Here is a 16,920-nt window from a genome sequence, read left to right on the forward strand (position 1 = left end):
CGAGGATTATTTGCGAGGACGAGTGGCCGACCAGCTGGCTTCAAAGGATCGGACTGCACTTAGCGCGTCATTTCAAAGCGACGGCAAATTCCGCGATCACTTATGACGTCTCAAACAGCTGGACCAGAGCCGTGGATGAAAATATACATGCATAGAATAATATGCAGGTATAGAATAATACAGAATAGAATAGACAATTCATCAATGTGGATGGCCACATTGTTATCTTTATAGTTAACATTTTGTGCAAAGCCATTTATTCCTGAAATAGTGAACGAAGCGCCAGGATGAGCAAACTTACATTTATGAATTAAATCCTGACCTGTCCCTCTTTTTGCTCGTACAGTCCCCAGACCCCCCACCCCCCGCAGCAGTCCCGCACGGCACTGCTGCGTATGACAGCCACCGTATATTACAGAGTATGTCTGACTCTGAATTACATCATTCATGCAGGGTGGCCATACGTCCTCTTTTATCCGGACATATACTCTTTTGGGGGGCTGTCTGGGGGGTTTTATAAAATCCTTCAAATGTCCGGGGTTTTGAGAGCTTGGGTGATATCCTCCCCACTTCTGGGACGAAAAAAAAGAAAAAAACTCAGACGATTTTGTGATTTTGCTTGATATTGTTTGATAGCGAAATAAATCATGACTGATAGACATGAAAGAAGACCCTTCACAGCAAATAGAGAATTTTAAAATTTAAGAATCGGTTCAGAATTGAATGAGTACGGCTATAGTTAAATAGCGTAAAGTGTCCTCTTTTTGGGGAATTCAGAATATAGTCACCCTATATTCAGTCTATATATAAATACAATACATTATTTTAAACATAATCTTTGTCACAGTGATTTATAGTAGTCCATGCACTGCATTGAGGCATGCACGGAGAGAAATGAACTATCAGCTTTTGAGACAGTATAAGTGTGCACAATAAATTACAATGTATATAATTGTATTATACTTTATATCATACAAAGCAATAAAGCCAGTGGCTTGTTGCGTCTTTTCAGTTAATTTACACTGTGTGTGTGTGTGTGTGTGTGTGTGTGTGTGTGTGTGTGTGTGTGAGATGGGCAACGAGTGATCGGCGGGGGCGAGGGGGGAGGGAGCCGGTGTTTTCGGGGTATGGTTTCGGGTTTCAAGCATTGTTTGTGTGGCCACATGTGGAGGAGGACCATGTATACGTCACGGCAGAAGGGAAAAAACAAAAAAAACGTCTACACGTGATGCGGAAGTCTGCCGCGGAGGAGCTGTGGAGAGTGGTCGAGCGTACACTTGATGTACACTCGCTAAATGCGGAAGTAGAGAGCCGCCTCGGCTCCTCCACTCGACTCCACTCGCCTCCTCCAAGAAGCAACCGAGTAATTGGAATTTAGCACATCCGGTTTGGAGTCGGAGTGACCGAGTGGGAGTGAGCGAGTGGCCGAGATTTTCGGGTTTGGAATCTGGCTTAGATGTCCCTGTTTGTCCACTAGTTTTTTCCCTCCGAAAACACCACAGTGACTTCCTGCTTTGTTTTAAGTCCCACCCCCTCTCTCTCTTAGTAGGTTGGCTCAGGTTGATTGACACCTCTATCCCCCAATAACATTTCTTCCCTGAACAAGCAGCAGTATAGATTGAAAAGAATTAGAAATAAAATGTAAGCACATCTGTAGCAGGGTTCTCAAAATGTAAACAACATTATACAGTGTACACAAATGTAACCATAATTATGCAGGGTACTACTAAAACTTCAGAAGAATACATCTGGAACCATGCTTTTACAACGCTTGTAAGATCTCTTCTCTGGAATAAACCCAAATACTATTATAACTAGAAGTTTCCTCCGTTTATTGATGAAATTAATTCATATCATACAGTATACTGTTGGATATATATGGACCGGTATTCACTAGGGAAAAATAAAGCTATCAATATCACTATATAATATATCATTTAATATAGTAAACTGTAGCCTACTATTATAAACTATTAAAGTATAGGATGAATAATAAATACAACTTGGATTCATGTCAATCTCACAAAAACATTTGTTGGAAAATCGGTGAAGTGTTCCTTTAAAAAGTCAAGACTGTTGGTATTTTTCCACTCAGGTTGGTACAAAATTTGACAACTAAAATAGAGGAAGTGCAATGGCAAGTGTATATCTGGGTGTTGGGTGTAGATATTGTTTTTACCCAGATGTGAATCACAAACATCGTTACCTTGAGGATGTTTGACGTGCACAGTACATGCTCACGGGCACTTGAATCCATCGGCTGTCCCCCTGCTTTGAAAATAAATAAATACAACTCACACTAATGAGGTGGCTGTCTTTCACAGCGGTGGTGTGCTTCCACGCAGTCACGGCTTGTCGCCACCAAGGTAACTGTTAGTTAGATATCCTAGTATCGCCTCAATAGAAGTGCTAGGATTTTATTTATTTTCCGCCCCGGGGAAAAGGGGCTTTAGCTCAGAGTAAATTGCAAGCCTACAGGATTTTCTTTTCTCCCACCGGGACATGAGAGCAGGGACAGCTGTCAGTCTATCTGAAAGATTGACATTCTTCCACCTTGGATAAGTTACGCTGAGCTATTAGCACCCTCTCATAAATGGAGATGAAGTCAATATGTTTGGCAATGGACCTGGCTTTTTCTTTCTTTCTTTACTTACCAGTACTCGATGTGTTAAGTTATACTATGTCTTCACACACAAAAAATCATGCTATTTCATATGAAGTTCTTGCGTTAGGTCACATATGGATGAGCTACTGCATGTACTTGTTATGTTGCTGTGTTTTGCGTCATTCAGTAGGCTACCTACTGTGCTGAATGACATGGTATACGTTTCAGCACCACAGAGGTGTGGAAAGCGAGAGAGAGAGAGAGAGAGAGAGAATGTTTGCTTTTACATCATACTCTTTAATGATTTTGCGTGTAGTCCCCATACAGGCCATTCAAGATGGATATAACAATATGTAACATGATGTGCTGTGTTGGATGGGGGGGGGCTTGACATAATGCACAAACCATAACCAGAAGTTGATTAATTCAGCTAATTCTACATTAGGTGAAATTAAATGTCAGTTCACTATTTGTGCATGTGTCATGTCTGCATTTTGTACTTCCTTGTCACTCTCTCTTTACGTCACTCTGGTTCTCTCCATCTCTCATGCTTCTTCAGATGCTGTTGTTTGGATCCACGCTCATGTGCATTTAGAACTCACTCATGCGATTGAGGATTGTATTTGTTCTAGAGTAGATAATCAGGGTGGATCAGCAATAAACAAACGTGCATGTTTTTTGAGAAGATTTATTCATTTATATACAAGCTTGTTTTTGTCGCTGAGATGGAGACTGTCTGAGTCAAACAACACAACAGAAGTAGAAAACATCTATAAGGTGCAGAACAGACATTGCATTGGTCCCTACTTCCTTCCTGTCGGCTGGCGTGGTGACTGCAGGACTGGAACAGCAGGCTGATGTGGTGGCACAATTGGTGTCCCCAATTATGTTATATTAAAGTTTCCTAAGGTTTAGGTAAGGGGTTAGGATTAGGTTGAGGGTTAGGGTTAGGGTAAGGGGACATGGAATGAATGTAAATGTAGACAAAGGTTTGAAAAAACAACTTCTGTGTATTTGTGTGGATGGCAGGTTGAACATCTACTTTAGATCACTGATTTAGCGGATTTAGCGGAACACAGCAAATGCTTCATCCTGTGAGTGGATCTGAGACATTGTTTCTATACACACACACACACACACACACACACACACACACACACACACACACACTCACACACACACACACACACACACACACACACACACACACACACACACACACACACACACACACACACACACACACACACACACACACACACACACACACACACACACACACTCACGCAAGCACACACTCTCGCAGACATGCACACACACATAAGCTCAGACATACGTGCACGTGCACGCGCACATGCACACGCACACGCACACACACACACACACACACACACACACACACACACACACACACACACACACACACACAGAGATATACAGTAGACCAGTGGGGTGACCTTGGAGTGTTAACTGTGTGTAAGCTGAACACACTGTATCTGCACTTTTGTATTTGTTCCTCAAGCCCACGCTACAGCGTAAACATATTTACTGCATCAACACATTTCACCCACTCCCTTTTTCTTTTCTTTTTTACCACTACTCCAATGCCAAATAATAGTTTTTCGTCGCTACTTCCTCAACTAATGTTTCGGTTTCACGGTCTATTAGGTTATACTTCATTTCCCCCCCACTATTCTCTCAGCCATTGCCTCTGTGACATTTAACCTACAGTACATTCATATGAACCTAGACTTGGAAATATATAGGTTACTAATAGGTTAATTGTGGGAGTTTTCAGACCATTTAAGGGTAAAAATGGGAGTGGACACGTGTGCATTCGTTCACATGCATGTGATTCCACACTGATTTCTCAGCTGATCAAAAACAGGTGTACGTGTCTTGATACATCCATTTCATGTGCAGGCTGTGCAAAGTTTGATACATAATGGACCCTGGAGATGCCCAGCAGCATTGGTTCTGGGAGAGGCCATGGGTGAGTCATTCCTGTTTATCCTGAGCCAGCTCTGGCCCATGACCCATATGGTACCTCCCTGAGGTAGTGCCAAACAACAAAACCTCTCCTTGGATTGCCTTGCCATCATACCTATCCAGTCCAGAGCTACTCCAGGCAGCCTCCAGTGCCTGCCCAGTAGCCACCAGTACCTGCTCCATGGTCTCCAGCACTGCAGTCACCACATCAGCCTGCTGTTCCAGCACTGCAGTCACCACGCCAGCTGGCAAACCCTGCACAGCCGGTGAGACCCCGGCCGTCAACCTCTTTGTCTCCTGTGTTGCTGCAGTCCCAGTCTCCAGTGCCTGTACAGCAGCCCCAGTTTCCAGTGCTACGACAGCCCCCTGATCCTGTACCGCAGGGATCCCCAGTTCCTTTGCTAGAAGAGTTCTAGTGGAGGAGAAGAGTTCTAGTGGAGGAGAGGAGAGAGAGAGGAGGTGGCCCTCTCCTCCCTGGCATGTTGGGCTGGGGTAGAGAGGAGGAAGGCAGAGTTGGAGTCCCTGTGCTCATTAGCCTATAGCAGGCTAGGGTGGGCTAGGCTAGGCTAGCTCGTTAGCGTCACCGTGGCAGCCATCAGCTGGTCAGGTAACTGTGCAGGTCTCTGGAGTTGACGCTCAGCACCACACCCGAATGGTTGCCTGACACCAAGGGTTGGAAAGAACAAATACGATATGAGGTCTCGAAAAGAAACACAGTCCAGATCATGCTAGGTCTGGCGTATGTCAACTTAAATCTGTTTCATAATTATTATAAACATATTTGTCAATTCTAACTTCATGCAAAACATTCAATTTACAAAGTCTTAAACTTGCTCCAGATTATACTCTAGTTTATATAAAATAAACATGTGTTCAATAATTAGCATTTCCACCTTCAAGCAAAACTGTGTTTAATATGTGAGATTTCCAAACATAACATTTACTATCAAAAGTTCTTTCAGATTGATTACATTGCAGACAGTACTATCAGAAAGAGCAAAGTATCAAATACAGAAATTCGTCCAGTACCTTGACATGTGTTAGCAGGTTGGTTAGTGGCCTGGGGTTTTAGTAGCAGTGGTTAGTGGTAGTCCTTATAAGGGAACGGAAGGCGGGGCTACCTCCTGCGTTACCTAGAGTCTGCGAGTCCAGGTCGTCGTCAATGAACTCCTCGCCCTGGATGATGTGCTGTGTGTCCTCGCTGTGGTTGACAGGGCTTGTCATCTCCTGTTCCTTCTCGTTGTGCATCTGGGCGTACACGTTGCGGCTGCCCGGCAGCTTCCTGAAAAACAGTGGGGGATAGGCATCCTCAGTCCTAAGCCAAGGACTGTGGGGATTGTTGTTTTGTGAGATGGGCCTTTACGCAGATGATAACATGTTATATTTGAGTGACATTTGGTGCTGCTTGGTGGTTGGGATGCAGGGAAGTGCTGCCAGGTGTTTAGGTGAAAAGAAACGAGGAGTTACACAATTATCACAAGGATTCATTGATTCATTCATTATTACCATGCAGGTTACACAATTATGACAAGTATGCTTTGATTCATTCATGATTACCAGCAAGTTACACACTTATTCTTACAGATGCAATTACACATTCTGCTCATACATTGGGTAGTAATATTTTTAAAATAAGATTCTGACATGTCAGTTTACTGTTAATAACCTACATGGACATTTTGGTGGTTAGATCTCCCTGATCTTTGGCTTTGGACGTTCAGTATATACATTTCGCTCCAAATTTCATGTACATGCATTTGCTTTCAACACATATGTAAGAAGGGAGGTGTACACACATGCCCACCTTTTGAATTTGTAGAGAATGAAGGATCCAGAGGCAATGAGGCCGATTATGAATATGATGGCCAGAGCCCAGACACCAGGCCCTCCAGCGCCTCCCTGGGAGCCTGCAGAGAGGGCACACACTTCCAGTAAAAATGGATAAACAATATCTACATTTCTGTGCACGGGCAGGCACAGGTTCAAACAGATCACACAGATGCAGAGTTTGAAACACACGCACGCACGCACGCACGCACGCACGCACGCACGCACGCACGCACGCACGCACGCACGCACGCACGCACACACACACACACACACACACACACACACACACACACACACACACACCTGGGGCCAAATATATAAAATATGCATACACACGAAATGCCTACTGTATGCAGTATTTAAGTCCAATTAGTGTGATGTTGCGAGTAGATAAGAAAGATAATGTATCAGTGTGATTTTTTTCTTTCATTACATTGTGTTGCTATGTACTATAGTTTTTTTTTTAAATGATCACAAAGGCTTTTTCATTCTATATAGGGTATGTCCAAATTATTTGTGATCACGCAAATATGATTCTGACAAATCGCATCACATTGCCTGGCTCAACCCATACTTTATTCTGAGTCACAAAGGCATAGGGAACAGACTGTACACTAGAGCTGTGTGCGATGGCTTGCTTCTTGCTAAGTTACAACTTATTAGACAAATAGTGCACTAATTCTGCTGGCTTTTAACCATACAAGCCTATGCTTTATTATTAATTTATATACCATAGCTCTCATTGTCCCGTTGTATACAGTAGCACCACGTTGCTGCTTTAATTTGCATTAATCATTTATAGTTAATTGTGGGAGTCAACGGGAGGGGATATTATGCTTGTGCACATGCGTACAATTTCATTGAGATTCATCAAGAAAAATAAGTAGGGACAGACATACGTTTTATAAACCTGACAAAACTACTGTATGCATGTTTTCTGTTTTGTGCATGCACACAGTTTTATACATTTGGTCCCTTGTGTGGTTGTAGCTTTCTGTGACACCTCTACACATCGAGTACAGCCCAGCATCGCAGATGTCTACATTACAATCACTGCACCGGTTCTAAATGAAAGGCAAACCCACAAAACACAAGTCAAGAAGGGAAAGATCCACCGGCAAAATTGCAGAGGAAACACAAGAGAAAAACATCCAATCAAGGAAAACCAGTTCAAAATCATCCACATTTCCATCTCATTGAAGGACAACAAAGGTGAGTGAATAGTGGTTGAAAACAGATTTTGCTAAAATAAGATTTGATCATTTAGAGGAGTCAGGAAAGGAAAAGAAAACAAGACAAAGAGTAAAGCTTTAGGATTGAGAGGTAAAGTGTCAGTACAGCAAGTCATAGTTGAACGGTTAATGAACGCACCGGTCTCTGTAGTTCTTGCTGCTGTGTCATTAGCAACTAGACCTAGGCCTTGGAAAATAAATCAATAACATGCCATTATCCATTAAAATAGATCAATAACGTGCCATTATCCATGAAACCTAAAAACAGTAAAAAATAAAATAATAAAATTAAATCTGGGTTCTGTGATCCAGAACTGGAGGAATCGGAGGAACCGGATCCAATATTGAGGAACCGGAATCGGTTCCATCACATTTGGAACCGTTTCCAGAACCAGTTTCATCATCACACTGTCGGAACTGGTATGTGGACTTAGTTCACGTCTGCTAAAACAATTATAACAGTAACAATAGCAGGGGTTCTCAAACGTTTTAATTTCAAGGACCACCATAACTCTGAGAGTGTACAAATGGAACCAAATGGACCCGTGAGGGTCCATTTGGTTCCATTTGTACACTCTCAGAGTTACAGACCTTTAAGGGTTCATTTGGAACCCCCTCAAGTAACCCAGAGGGTCCCTGTACCTCACTTTGAGAACCAATGAGGTATATATAGGAATCGTTAAAGGGAACCGTTAAGGGAACGGAATGGTTCAAATCCTAAAGGATCCTAACCCTACTCCTGCTGTATGGATCAGGTGGTGTGTTGTTTTTACCTGCGTTGGGGTCAGCCAACATCACCAGCACCTGAACACCTCCTCGGACCACAAAGCTGACGTTGCTCTCACTGATGGCCTGTGTGATGGCTGCTACACGCTGTCAAAAAGGCAATCAACAGTTCACATGGATTAAAGCAAAAATAAAATCTCACGACTGAAAATGTTTGTATGACGATTTGTGAAACATCCCAGACTATCAAGATTTTATTTTATGGAAGACGCTTCTGAACATATTACTAGTTTGACTTCATGATGCTCAAATCTTAAAATAATAACAAAAATAGCCTATCTACAAGCTCTCAATGCATTGCAGACACATATTTTCGCTGTGATGGCTTCTATAGAATCCAAATGACTGAAATAAATTGTGGCGACTGATAACTTTAATCCATGAGTTTAACATAAACTGTGAGATTAATCCAATAATCAAGAAGCACATTTATACCGGTGCTGTGCAAAAACTGCGAAAATAGACAATCTGCAAGCTCACAACGCCTTGCATTACGATGCAAGGCATGGGGGGCTTGGAGATTGGCTATTTTGGGTATTTTCAAAAATGTTTGAACCTTTTTTAAACATTAAATTTCAAATTGATTAGTTTGATTAACTGTTGCACTCCTAAGGGAGACACACACACACACACACACACACACACACACACACGTGTGTGTGTGTGTGTGTGTGTGTGTGTGTGTGTGTGTGTGTGTGTGTGTGTGTGTGTGTGTGTGTGTGTGTGTGTGTGTGTGTGTCTACCTTGTCCACATACACACTCCTCTTGTCTGGCGTGGTCTCCAGTGGGAGAACATACAGATCAGCCATGGTGGGCAGACCCGGCTTCACCATGGTAACCAGGGACTCCTGAGGAATACCTGTAATCTGGGGTTCAAAGGTCGAGTGTGTGAACCACATAATGTTCTGCAGGATGACTAATCCAGGAACGTCATCTCTGTGTAAAAGCTGAATTCAAGTACTGTATCCTAGATTAAAATTGGCTAATGGGCGGGCCAGCCGGGCGGCTGGCCATGGCCACGTCACTCTGACATAACCATAAACAAACCACGGCCACGTCACTTTGACAACATAACCATAAACAAACCACAGCCACGTCTCTATGATTACGTCATCCCGCTTATGTCCTGGCACCAAAAATCTTGGACAGAACAGTATTTGTGTTAATGGCAGCCTCAACTTAGTCATAATTTAATTTTATTGTTTTTATGTTTACCATTACACACAAAGTGCGTAATGGTAAACGTTTCAAAATATGAACAAAAGTGGAGCAGCATTGTTTTAAGTAGGCTGCATTACAGATCCATCAACGTTATTACCTTGGTCAGTATCCTGGTGACCACGTGGCCTACGTCCTCTCTCCACTCTGGGATGTTGGGGTTGAAACGGTCCAGGTTCTTGCTGAAGCTCAGCGGGATGACCTGAAAGTTATCTGGGATTGAACATGACAGCAAAAGAGTTAGCGCTAGTCACTAACCAAGGATCAAATAAACTAATTCATACATGTTGTAGGCACGTGCGCACATATACATGAAAGGGGGCTCGAGCCCCTGCCCTTTTACAAGTCAGTAAAAAGTGCCCTCTCCAGACCATGGATACAGCATTTACTATGGTGACAAAAACGCAAATACCCCCTCTCCATGCTGTACTCGAAGGCAGCATTTAAGAGAATTGCCCCTTTCATACTCTCACTGATCAAATGCAGCATTTTATGTTGAAAGAATTGCCCTCTGTAGAAATCCATGCCGCACGCCGCATCTCCACTCCAGTAAAGCTTGCTCTGCAGGTCCCTGCTCCGTTGTACGGCAGTGTCGCTGGACTTGTGTGTGTGTGTGTGTGTGTGTGTTTGACCCCACCTGAACCTTACATCATTCTGAGTTGAGGCTTTCTTGTAACAGACAAAAGCCAGCAATCTTTTAAGACCCAATTTACTCAATGGGAGCCGGGAGGTGATTTGAAGGAAATATCATGAAGTAAATGTCATGTCTTACTGAAGACACGGACGGTCTTGGTGTCCTGTACCATGGAGCGTCTGTTGGAAGCTTGAACAGTGACAGACACCTGGCCTGTCTCTGGGAAACTGGTCAGGATGCTGTTCTCCAACGACAGCTTGGGCTGCGGGGGGAAAAAGGGAAAGAAAACCGTAGGTTCCTTATTCACTTGTTCAATTCTACAAATAAGGCCTTATAAATTAGTAGTTTTCAAACTTTCAAGATTTTTCTAAATTGTTCAAAAATAGCAGAAGCTTGCAGCGCGGCACGAAGTGACATGCTGTGAGCTTGTAGATATGCTATTTTTATAATAGCCAACGCTATAATCTAAAATAAGACTTGCTTTCCCAGTTTTAATGGGTTAAAAATGTACTTCAGAAATTAATACATTTATATCCGTAGTCCCTTAGAAGGTTAACAAGAAAACAGGAAACAATTTACCACATGCAATACAAATACACAATTAGTGAGAAAACTACAGAGAAACTAAATGCATTGTAAACTTTACCTGCAGGCTGTCTCCTATCCACCAGTAGAAGACAGTCAGGTTTGCCTCGGTGGGAAGAACTATGGCTGTCAGGTTCACTTCCTGGTTCCTCCCAGTGATGGGAACCACTTCAAGATGCACTTCTTGTAGGGGGGCTTTATAAAAAGGAAAGTTAAAGAAGCTTTCACGGATTGATAAAGCAGTTATAAACATAGACACATGGCCATTATCGGCGGAACTTTGTGCATGGTCTCAACTGTGTCCACGTCAATGTTGCTATCTAAAGGGTGCATTATGTGGGCGTAATGTGTCCGCCCCTTGCGCAAAGGGCCCTGAATTAGTCAGAGGTGTGTTTTGGGTGTTACACTAATGAAACCACTAATTGTTACAGATTTATTAAGGATTTATTAACTTGTTTTCCAATGTCCCCATTTCTACCGAGCGATAATTGGTGATATCATTTGTTGATTGTTCCGAACTTTTACTAAACTAACAAGGCTGCAGGGATTGGCGAGACACTGACCTGTGACCTGGAGGTACAAAATGGCCTCATCATGCCCCGCCATGTTCTCAGCCTTTACAGAGACCTTGTAGACTCCTGAGTTCTCGTAGCGGTGCTGGATGGGTTCGTCTGTCATCGTCAGGTTCTGGTAGATGGCACGCACACCATCCCCAAGGTCCACCTGGTACTTGGTAGTGCTGGTATCACCCTGGGAAGGCCCAGAAACATAGGTACATGAGAAACATTTAGTAACAATGCTATGTCCATTTTAGCTCAATTAGCTCAAATCAATTTAAGTTCAATATTCAATATTCAATATTTATTCAATATTACAGTCTTTACATATATTTCATGTTTATCTTTCAAAATATACAAATGTTGAGAAACATATGACATAATTCTCAGACATACTCTACAAATTCTACATGACATCATACCATACTATTGTTTCTTGTATGCAATCAATCATTTCTTAAAATAGTATACTTTTGTGTCTGGCTAGCTCAGTCGATAGAGTACTCGCCTTTGGACCATAAGGTTACGGGTTCAAACCCGGGCACTAGCCAACTCAGCATATGATTAGCACGGCTTGGGTTCTGCGGTAAGTATAAGCTGACAACTTCTGGTGATTATCTAGGTGAGAAGTCACTACAGAACCATCACTGGGGTTGAGTCCTATGAATGTCTGTGCCACAAAATCCACACCTTGGTCCTGCTTGCCTCGAAGAGCCGAGGCCCACGGAACTATCAACAACCAAACCACTGCTGTAAACTGGACCTCACTATGACGACATGAACCCAACCTCTGGATCCCTGTCGGTTCAAAACGTGCATGTCTGCCTGAGATCCTCCAAAAGGAAGTGAATTCAGCTCATGCCCACAGCATTATAGATCATTAATTATTGAGTTAGGACTACTTAATCACAGCCATTAAGCTCTTTTCATCTCCTCTCTACGCACTCCTTTCAATCTCCTGTCCAGTTCCGATTCTAATTTATCTTCCTCTCATGAGAAGGCTAGACTCACGGGTGATATAGTGATCATAGGCATTCATCGTTTATTGCTTGTTGTGTTGCTTGTGCTTGTTTAATAACGTGATTTTATATAAGTGGGGTTGGGACACCTCATTAGTATTAGTTTCCTGCACTGTGATTGGCCCATTAGTAGACCCCTAGCTGTACTGTGATTGGCTGACTCTATTGGCTGACTCTATTCAGCACTGTGATTGGCTAGCGAGACACATGATGACATTAATAACCTATAAATAGGATTATGCACTTCCAAAAATATTTTTTTTTGGAAGTGAGCTTCCATCACTATGATGACCACTGTGATGACCACACCGCCCACTTCACACTGGGTGTGATTTTTTAAATTATGTTGTGTGTATTCCTATCAATGTATCGGTCTGTCAACCCTGACCCCCCTCTCTCTCTCACGCACGCACGTACGCACGCACGCACGCACGCACGCACGCACGCACGCACGCACGCACGCACGCACGCACGCAAGCACGCACGCACGCACGCACGCACGCACACACAACCTGAGACAGCATTCCCATACACATACACATACAGTATATGCCTACAATCACGTACTGTATGGTACACACACACACACACTTTCCATTCACCTCCTCAAACCTTCATGTAAGAGTGACTACCTGTTCCTGGTGGACACTAAACGTGACGTCATCACCGGGTGCCAAGGCCAGCATCTGTGCCTTTATGCGCAGCTGTAGGCCTTTAGGGGGCAGCAGAGGGCAGGCGTGCTGCTTGCTACTCTGCTGCTTGTTGACTCCCCCATCACACACATTAGATACCACCTTCCTGTACCTGGAACACAGCAGGAGGCCACACATTAGATTACCAAACGTTTTAGCTCAAGACCCGAAAAGGGAAATCAGAAGTTTGCCCGGGACCCAAACTAGTGAAAATAGCAGATCTACAAGCTCACAACGCAGCGCTTCCGTTTCCTTTCACAGTAGGAAATGAGATATTTACTCGTGACCCATGCAAGGGCCAAACATTAGATAGCACCTGTAATCACAGCAGAAAGGTACAAACCCCTGGGGGACCATGGTCAAAGTACATGGGGGGGTCTTTCATCACAAATTACAGTGGAGAATGCAGAGATATATAAGGCTAAACAGCGCACCCCGGTCCTCCTGGTGAAAAAAAAAAGATTGCCGTGTGGATTTTTTGGCTAAAAGTGCTAAATCTGTTGCATAATTCACCTGCAGAGTAGATTCCAGCATTTGTAGAAACAAAACACACACGTATAAATGATGGATACGTTTGCAGCAGTCGACCTACACATTTGTGAGTATTCTTTCTGTGACTACATTATTTATTCTTTGTGAGCACAAATGCCAATGTACACGTGTGTAGATTGCAGTGTACAAGCGCTCAAATCAAGTTTACAAGCTCTCGCATTTTTTCAATGTCCCCTGCTCGCTCATTTCAGGTTTTGCAATAGACATATCTCAAAATATGTAGCAATATCCGAGCGCAATAGTTTTACGAATTTGTGACGTGTGTGTGCATATTTGTGCTGTTGTAACGAGTGATTTGAGAGGTTGTAAGTGAGCGATTTGAACTTGAACTGGAAAAAATACACGTGTAAATGCTGGATTACAAGTGTGCAACAGCGATTTACACGTGTGTGTGCATTTTTTCTGTGCCCTCAATTTGTTTTCCACGTAATTTAGATTACGTGTGTGACTGTGGATGACCAATTACAGATTGCAAATTCCAACCTAAAACTGTTCGGATCGCATATTACGAGTGCTCAAATCAAATCTATTTGCTCATAAATTATGCAACAAATCTATCTCCATAGAATCTGCTCACCCAGTACTGGATTCATAGTTGCGTCCCAGATGACAGTGTTCAGGCGGGGAGTCCGGGTCGTACCAGAAGTCAGCAAAGCAACGGTTTCCCTCCATAGCTAAGATCTGGGCTCGCTCAAAACCATAGTCACTACACACGCGCGCACACACACACACACACACACAGGCACGCGCACACACACACGCGCGCACACACACACACACACACACACACACACACTCACACACACACACACACACACACACAGTCACACACACAGTCACACACGCACACGCACACACACACACACACACACACACACACACACACACACACACACACACACACACACCAATGAGTCATGATAGGCGGAACTTATTATTGATTGTACTGCAGTGATGGAAGAAGTACTCACATGTTTTGCTGTTTAACTCAAGTAAAAGTATCAATACTGCAATGTAAATATACTCTGTTACAAGTAGAAGTCCCGTATTCAAAATGTATTGGAGTAAAAGTACAAAAGTATCTAAATGTATAAGTTCAAAATGTATAAATAATTCTTTTGAAAATAGCCGATCTACAAGCTCACAATGTGTTGCATTGTGACGCATTGTGAGCTTGTAGATCTACTATTCTCAAATGGCCGAAATATAGGGCTGAACTGGTTAATGTGTTTTGTAATAATTATCAAAATCTACAAAGTAACCAGTAACTAAAGTTTTCATATAATTGTAGTAGCGTAAAAGTACAATATTTTCCTCTGAGATAAAAAAGTGAAAGTAAAAAAGTAAAGTAAAAGTAAAAGTATTGAAAATTGTAAATACTGAAGAAAGTAAAAATACCTCAAAATTGTACTTGAGTACATGTACTTATAGTTACTTTACACCACTGACTGTATACACCAGAGAATGTGTGGTTGCTCACCAGTTGAAGTCTTTCTCTGTGCACACGCAGGGCTTGGCAGTGAGGGCAGAGGTGTAGCTCTTCCCGTTGATGCAGAAAGCTGCGTCTTTTCTCTTCCCAAAACTCCTCTCCAGGCCCATGATGCACTTCTCCCCCTGAAGGTGGCCAATCAGGGAAGAGAAGGGTCAAATACCATACGTTGTGCTACTTGACTGTCACTTGCATATAGTAAACATTGTGTGGGTAAAATAACGTGGTACTGTATGTCTAGGATTGAGTACAATCTTTACTATGTGTATTGCTACACAGTGGGTTGGGGTTGAATGTTACCTGCAAATCAGTGAGATTCCAAGAGTCATAATCGTCTTCGTTACACTGACGAGGGAAAGACTGTCTGAAGTCTACCTTGACCAGCTCCCAGTCTGACCTGTAGCTTATGTGTCCAAACACACTACACACACACACACACACACACACACACACACACACACACACACACACACACACACACACACACACACACACACACACACACAGGAATATATTTAGTAATATTAAAATAGTCATCATATTCAAATGATGACATACTCAGTAAACCATGTTATTGACCACCACCCCTAAATAGATTATAGCGTCCTCCTGGGCCATTAATGGGTGGGGGAGATTTTCCAGTGTGGACACGTTAAATTCTGTTATTGTTTCATTGTGCTTATGGGTAGAGAGGCCGCCTGGTAATCAGAACGTGTCTGACAAAGTGTCCAGACACATTCACCGCCAAAGTTTTTTCATGATAAAATCACCCACTGCCAAGGTTTTTAATAATTTTTTTATAGAAAAACTGTGAATTATTTGTCAGTTTATTTTTTAACATTGAAGTGAATGGATTTTTTAAAATTAATTTAATTAAATTTAATTAATTCGTTAGGGTTAGGGTTATAAATGTATACAAAAAAATTAGAGAAACATTTTCAAAAACAAAATAAAAAATAATAATTAAAAGGGGAGAATTCTCCCCTTTGGCGGTAAAGACCATTGACTGAAAAGGGGAGAATTCTCCCATTTGGCGGTGAGTGTGTTAACCCCTAACAGCTCCCCCAAGCGCTCATCATGACCATCTGAGCAGCTATCAGCTGGGTGAAGCTGTAACTGAATTCCCCCCCGCGGGATTAATAAAGGTCTTCAAATGATTTTTAAGTGAATTGTTACAGTATTTGCAAACCACCGGTCATTACAACATGTATTTAACATACAACCGTATGCGGTTAGCACACTATCCTCCGAGTTTCATTTAAAAAGCCTAGATGGCGCTGTTTTACCGTGTAAACGGCTAATGGATCACACCTGCCTCCAATTGACAAATTAATGAGCATCATTTACTTTACCCATCTGTGACAGAGGGGAGCTGTTGATAACAGACTGATGTGCAACATGTCAGTGTCTCTGGCATATGCCGTTTTGTCAGCCCCGCCATCTGTCACATCGTTGGGAATTACGAGGCACAGGTCGGTGACGTCTCCACTAATGTCATTAAAGAGAAAGATGGATCCCTCTTCCATTTGTCCTACTCCTCCTCCCTTGAAGTTGCTCCAGTTCCCCTGTGAGTGTGACCTCCAGTATGATATCCCACCAACGTAACAAGCGGGGCGAGTCTGGTGACTGAAAGGTCACATTCTTTATATCCCGATTTGATGGAGGGGGAAACTCCCATTATAATGTGTCGTAAAATACTGTGCGTTAAGAGTTCTGCTCTCCACTTTCAAAG

At 42.7% G+C, this 16,920-nt stretch overlaps 1 protein-coding gene across 11 annotated transcripts in view; it reads right to left on the reverse strand.

Annotated features, from left to right (window-relative positions):
• Positions 1–3,313: 3,313 nt before the first annotated feature.
• Positions 3,314–16,920, reverse strand: part of LOC308102303 (VPS10 domain-containing receptor SorCS2-like) — a 223,507-nt gene continuing 209,900 nt past the window's right edge. The window contains exons 15-29 of one of the 11 annotated variants that reach the window (XM_080451958.1): positions 15,489–15,609; positions 15,180–15,313; positions 14,277–14,405; positions 13,088–13,259; positions 11,443–11,629; positions 10,941–11,074; positions 10,433–10,556; positions 9,761–9,873; positions 9,186–9,308; positions 8,430–8,529; positions 7,796–7,843; positions 6,399–6,501; positions 5,728–5,876; positions 3,842–5,254; positions 3,314–3,723 (exon numbers count right to left, since the gene is read on the reverse strand). In XM_080451958.1, coding sequence (XP_080308084.1) covers positions 5,190–5,254; positions 5,728–5,876; positions 6,399–6,501; positions 7,796–7,843; positions 8,430–8,529; positions 9,186–9,308; positions 9,761–9,873; positions 10,433–10,556; positions 10,941–11,074; positions 11,443–11,629; positions 13,088–13,259; positions 14,277–14,405; positions 15,180–15,313; positions 15,489–15,609 — 1,702 coding nt within the window. In that variant the 3' untranslated portion in view covers positions 3,314–3,723; positions 3,842–5,189. Of the gene's footprint in view, positions 3,724–3,815; positions 5,255–5,623; positions 5,922–6,398; positions 6,502–7,795; positions 7,844–8,429; positions 8,530–9,185; positions 9,309–9,760; positions 9,874–10,432; positions 10,557–10,940; positions 11,075–11,442; positions 11,630–13,087; positions 13,260–14,276; positions 14,406–15,179; positions 15,314–15,488; positions 15,610–16,920 lie in introns of all 11 variants that reach the window. The other 10 variants (XM_080451956.1, XM_080451955.1, XM_080451953.1 and 7 more) reach the window with 10 other exon arrangements.

Source organism: Gymnoscopelus braueri (assembly GCF_963280865.1).
Source record: "Gymnoscopelus braueri genome assembly, chromosome: 15".
Taxonomy (NCBI): domain Eukaryota; kingdom Metazoa; phylum Chordata; class Actinopteri; order Myctophiformes; family Myctophidae; genus Gymnoscopelus; species Gymnoscopelus braueri.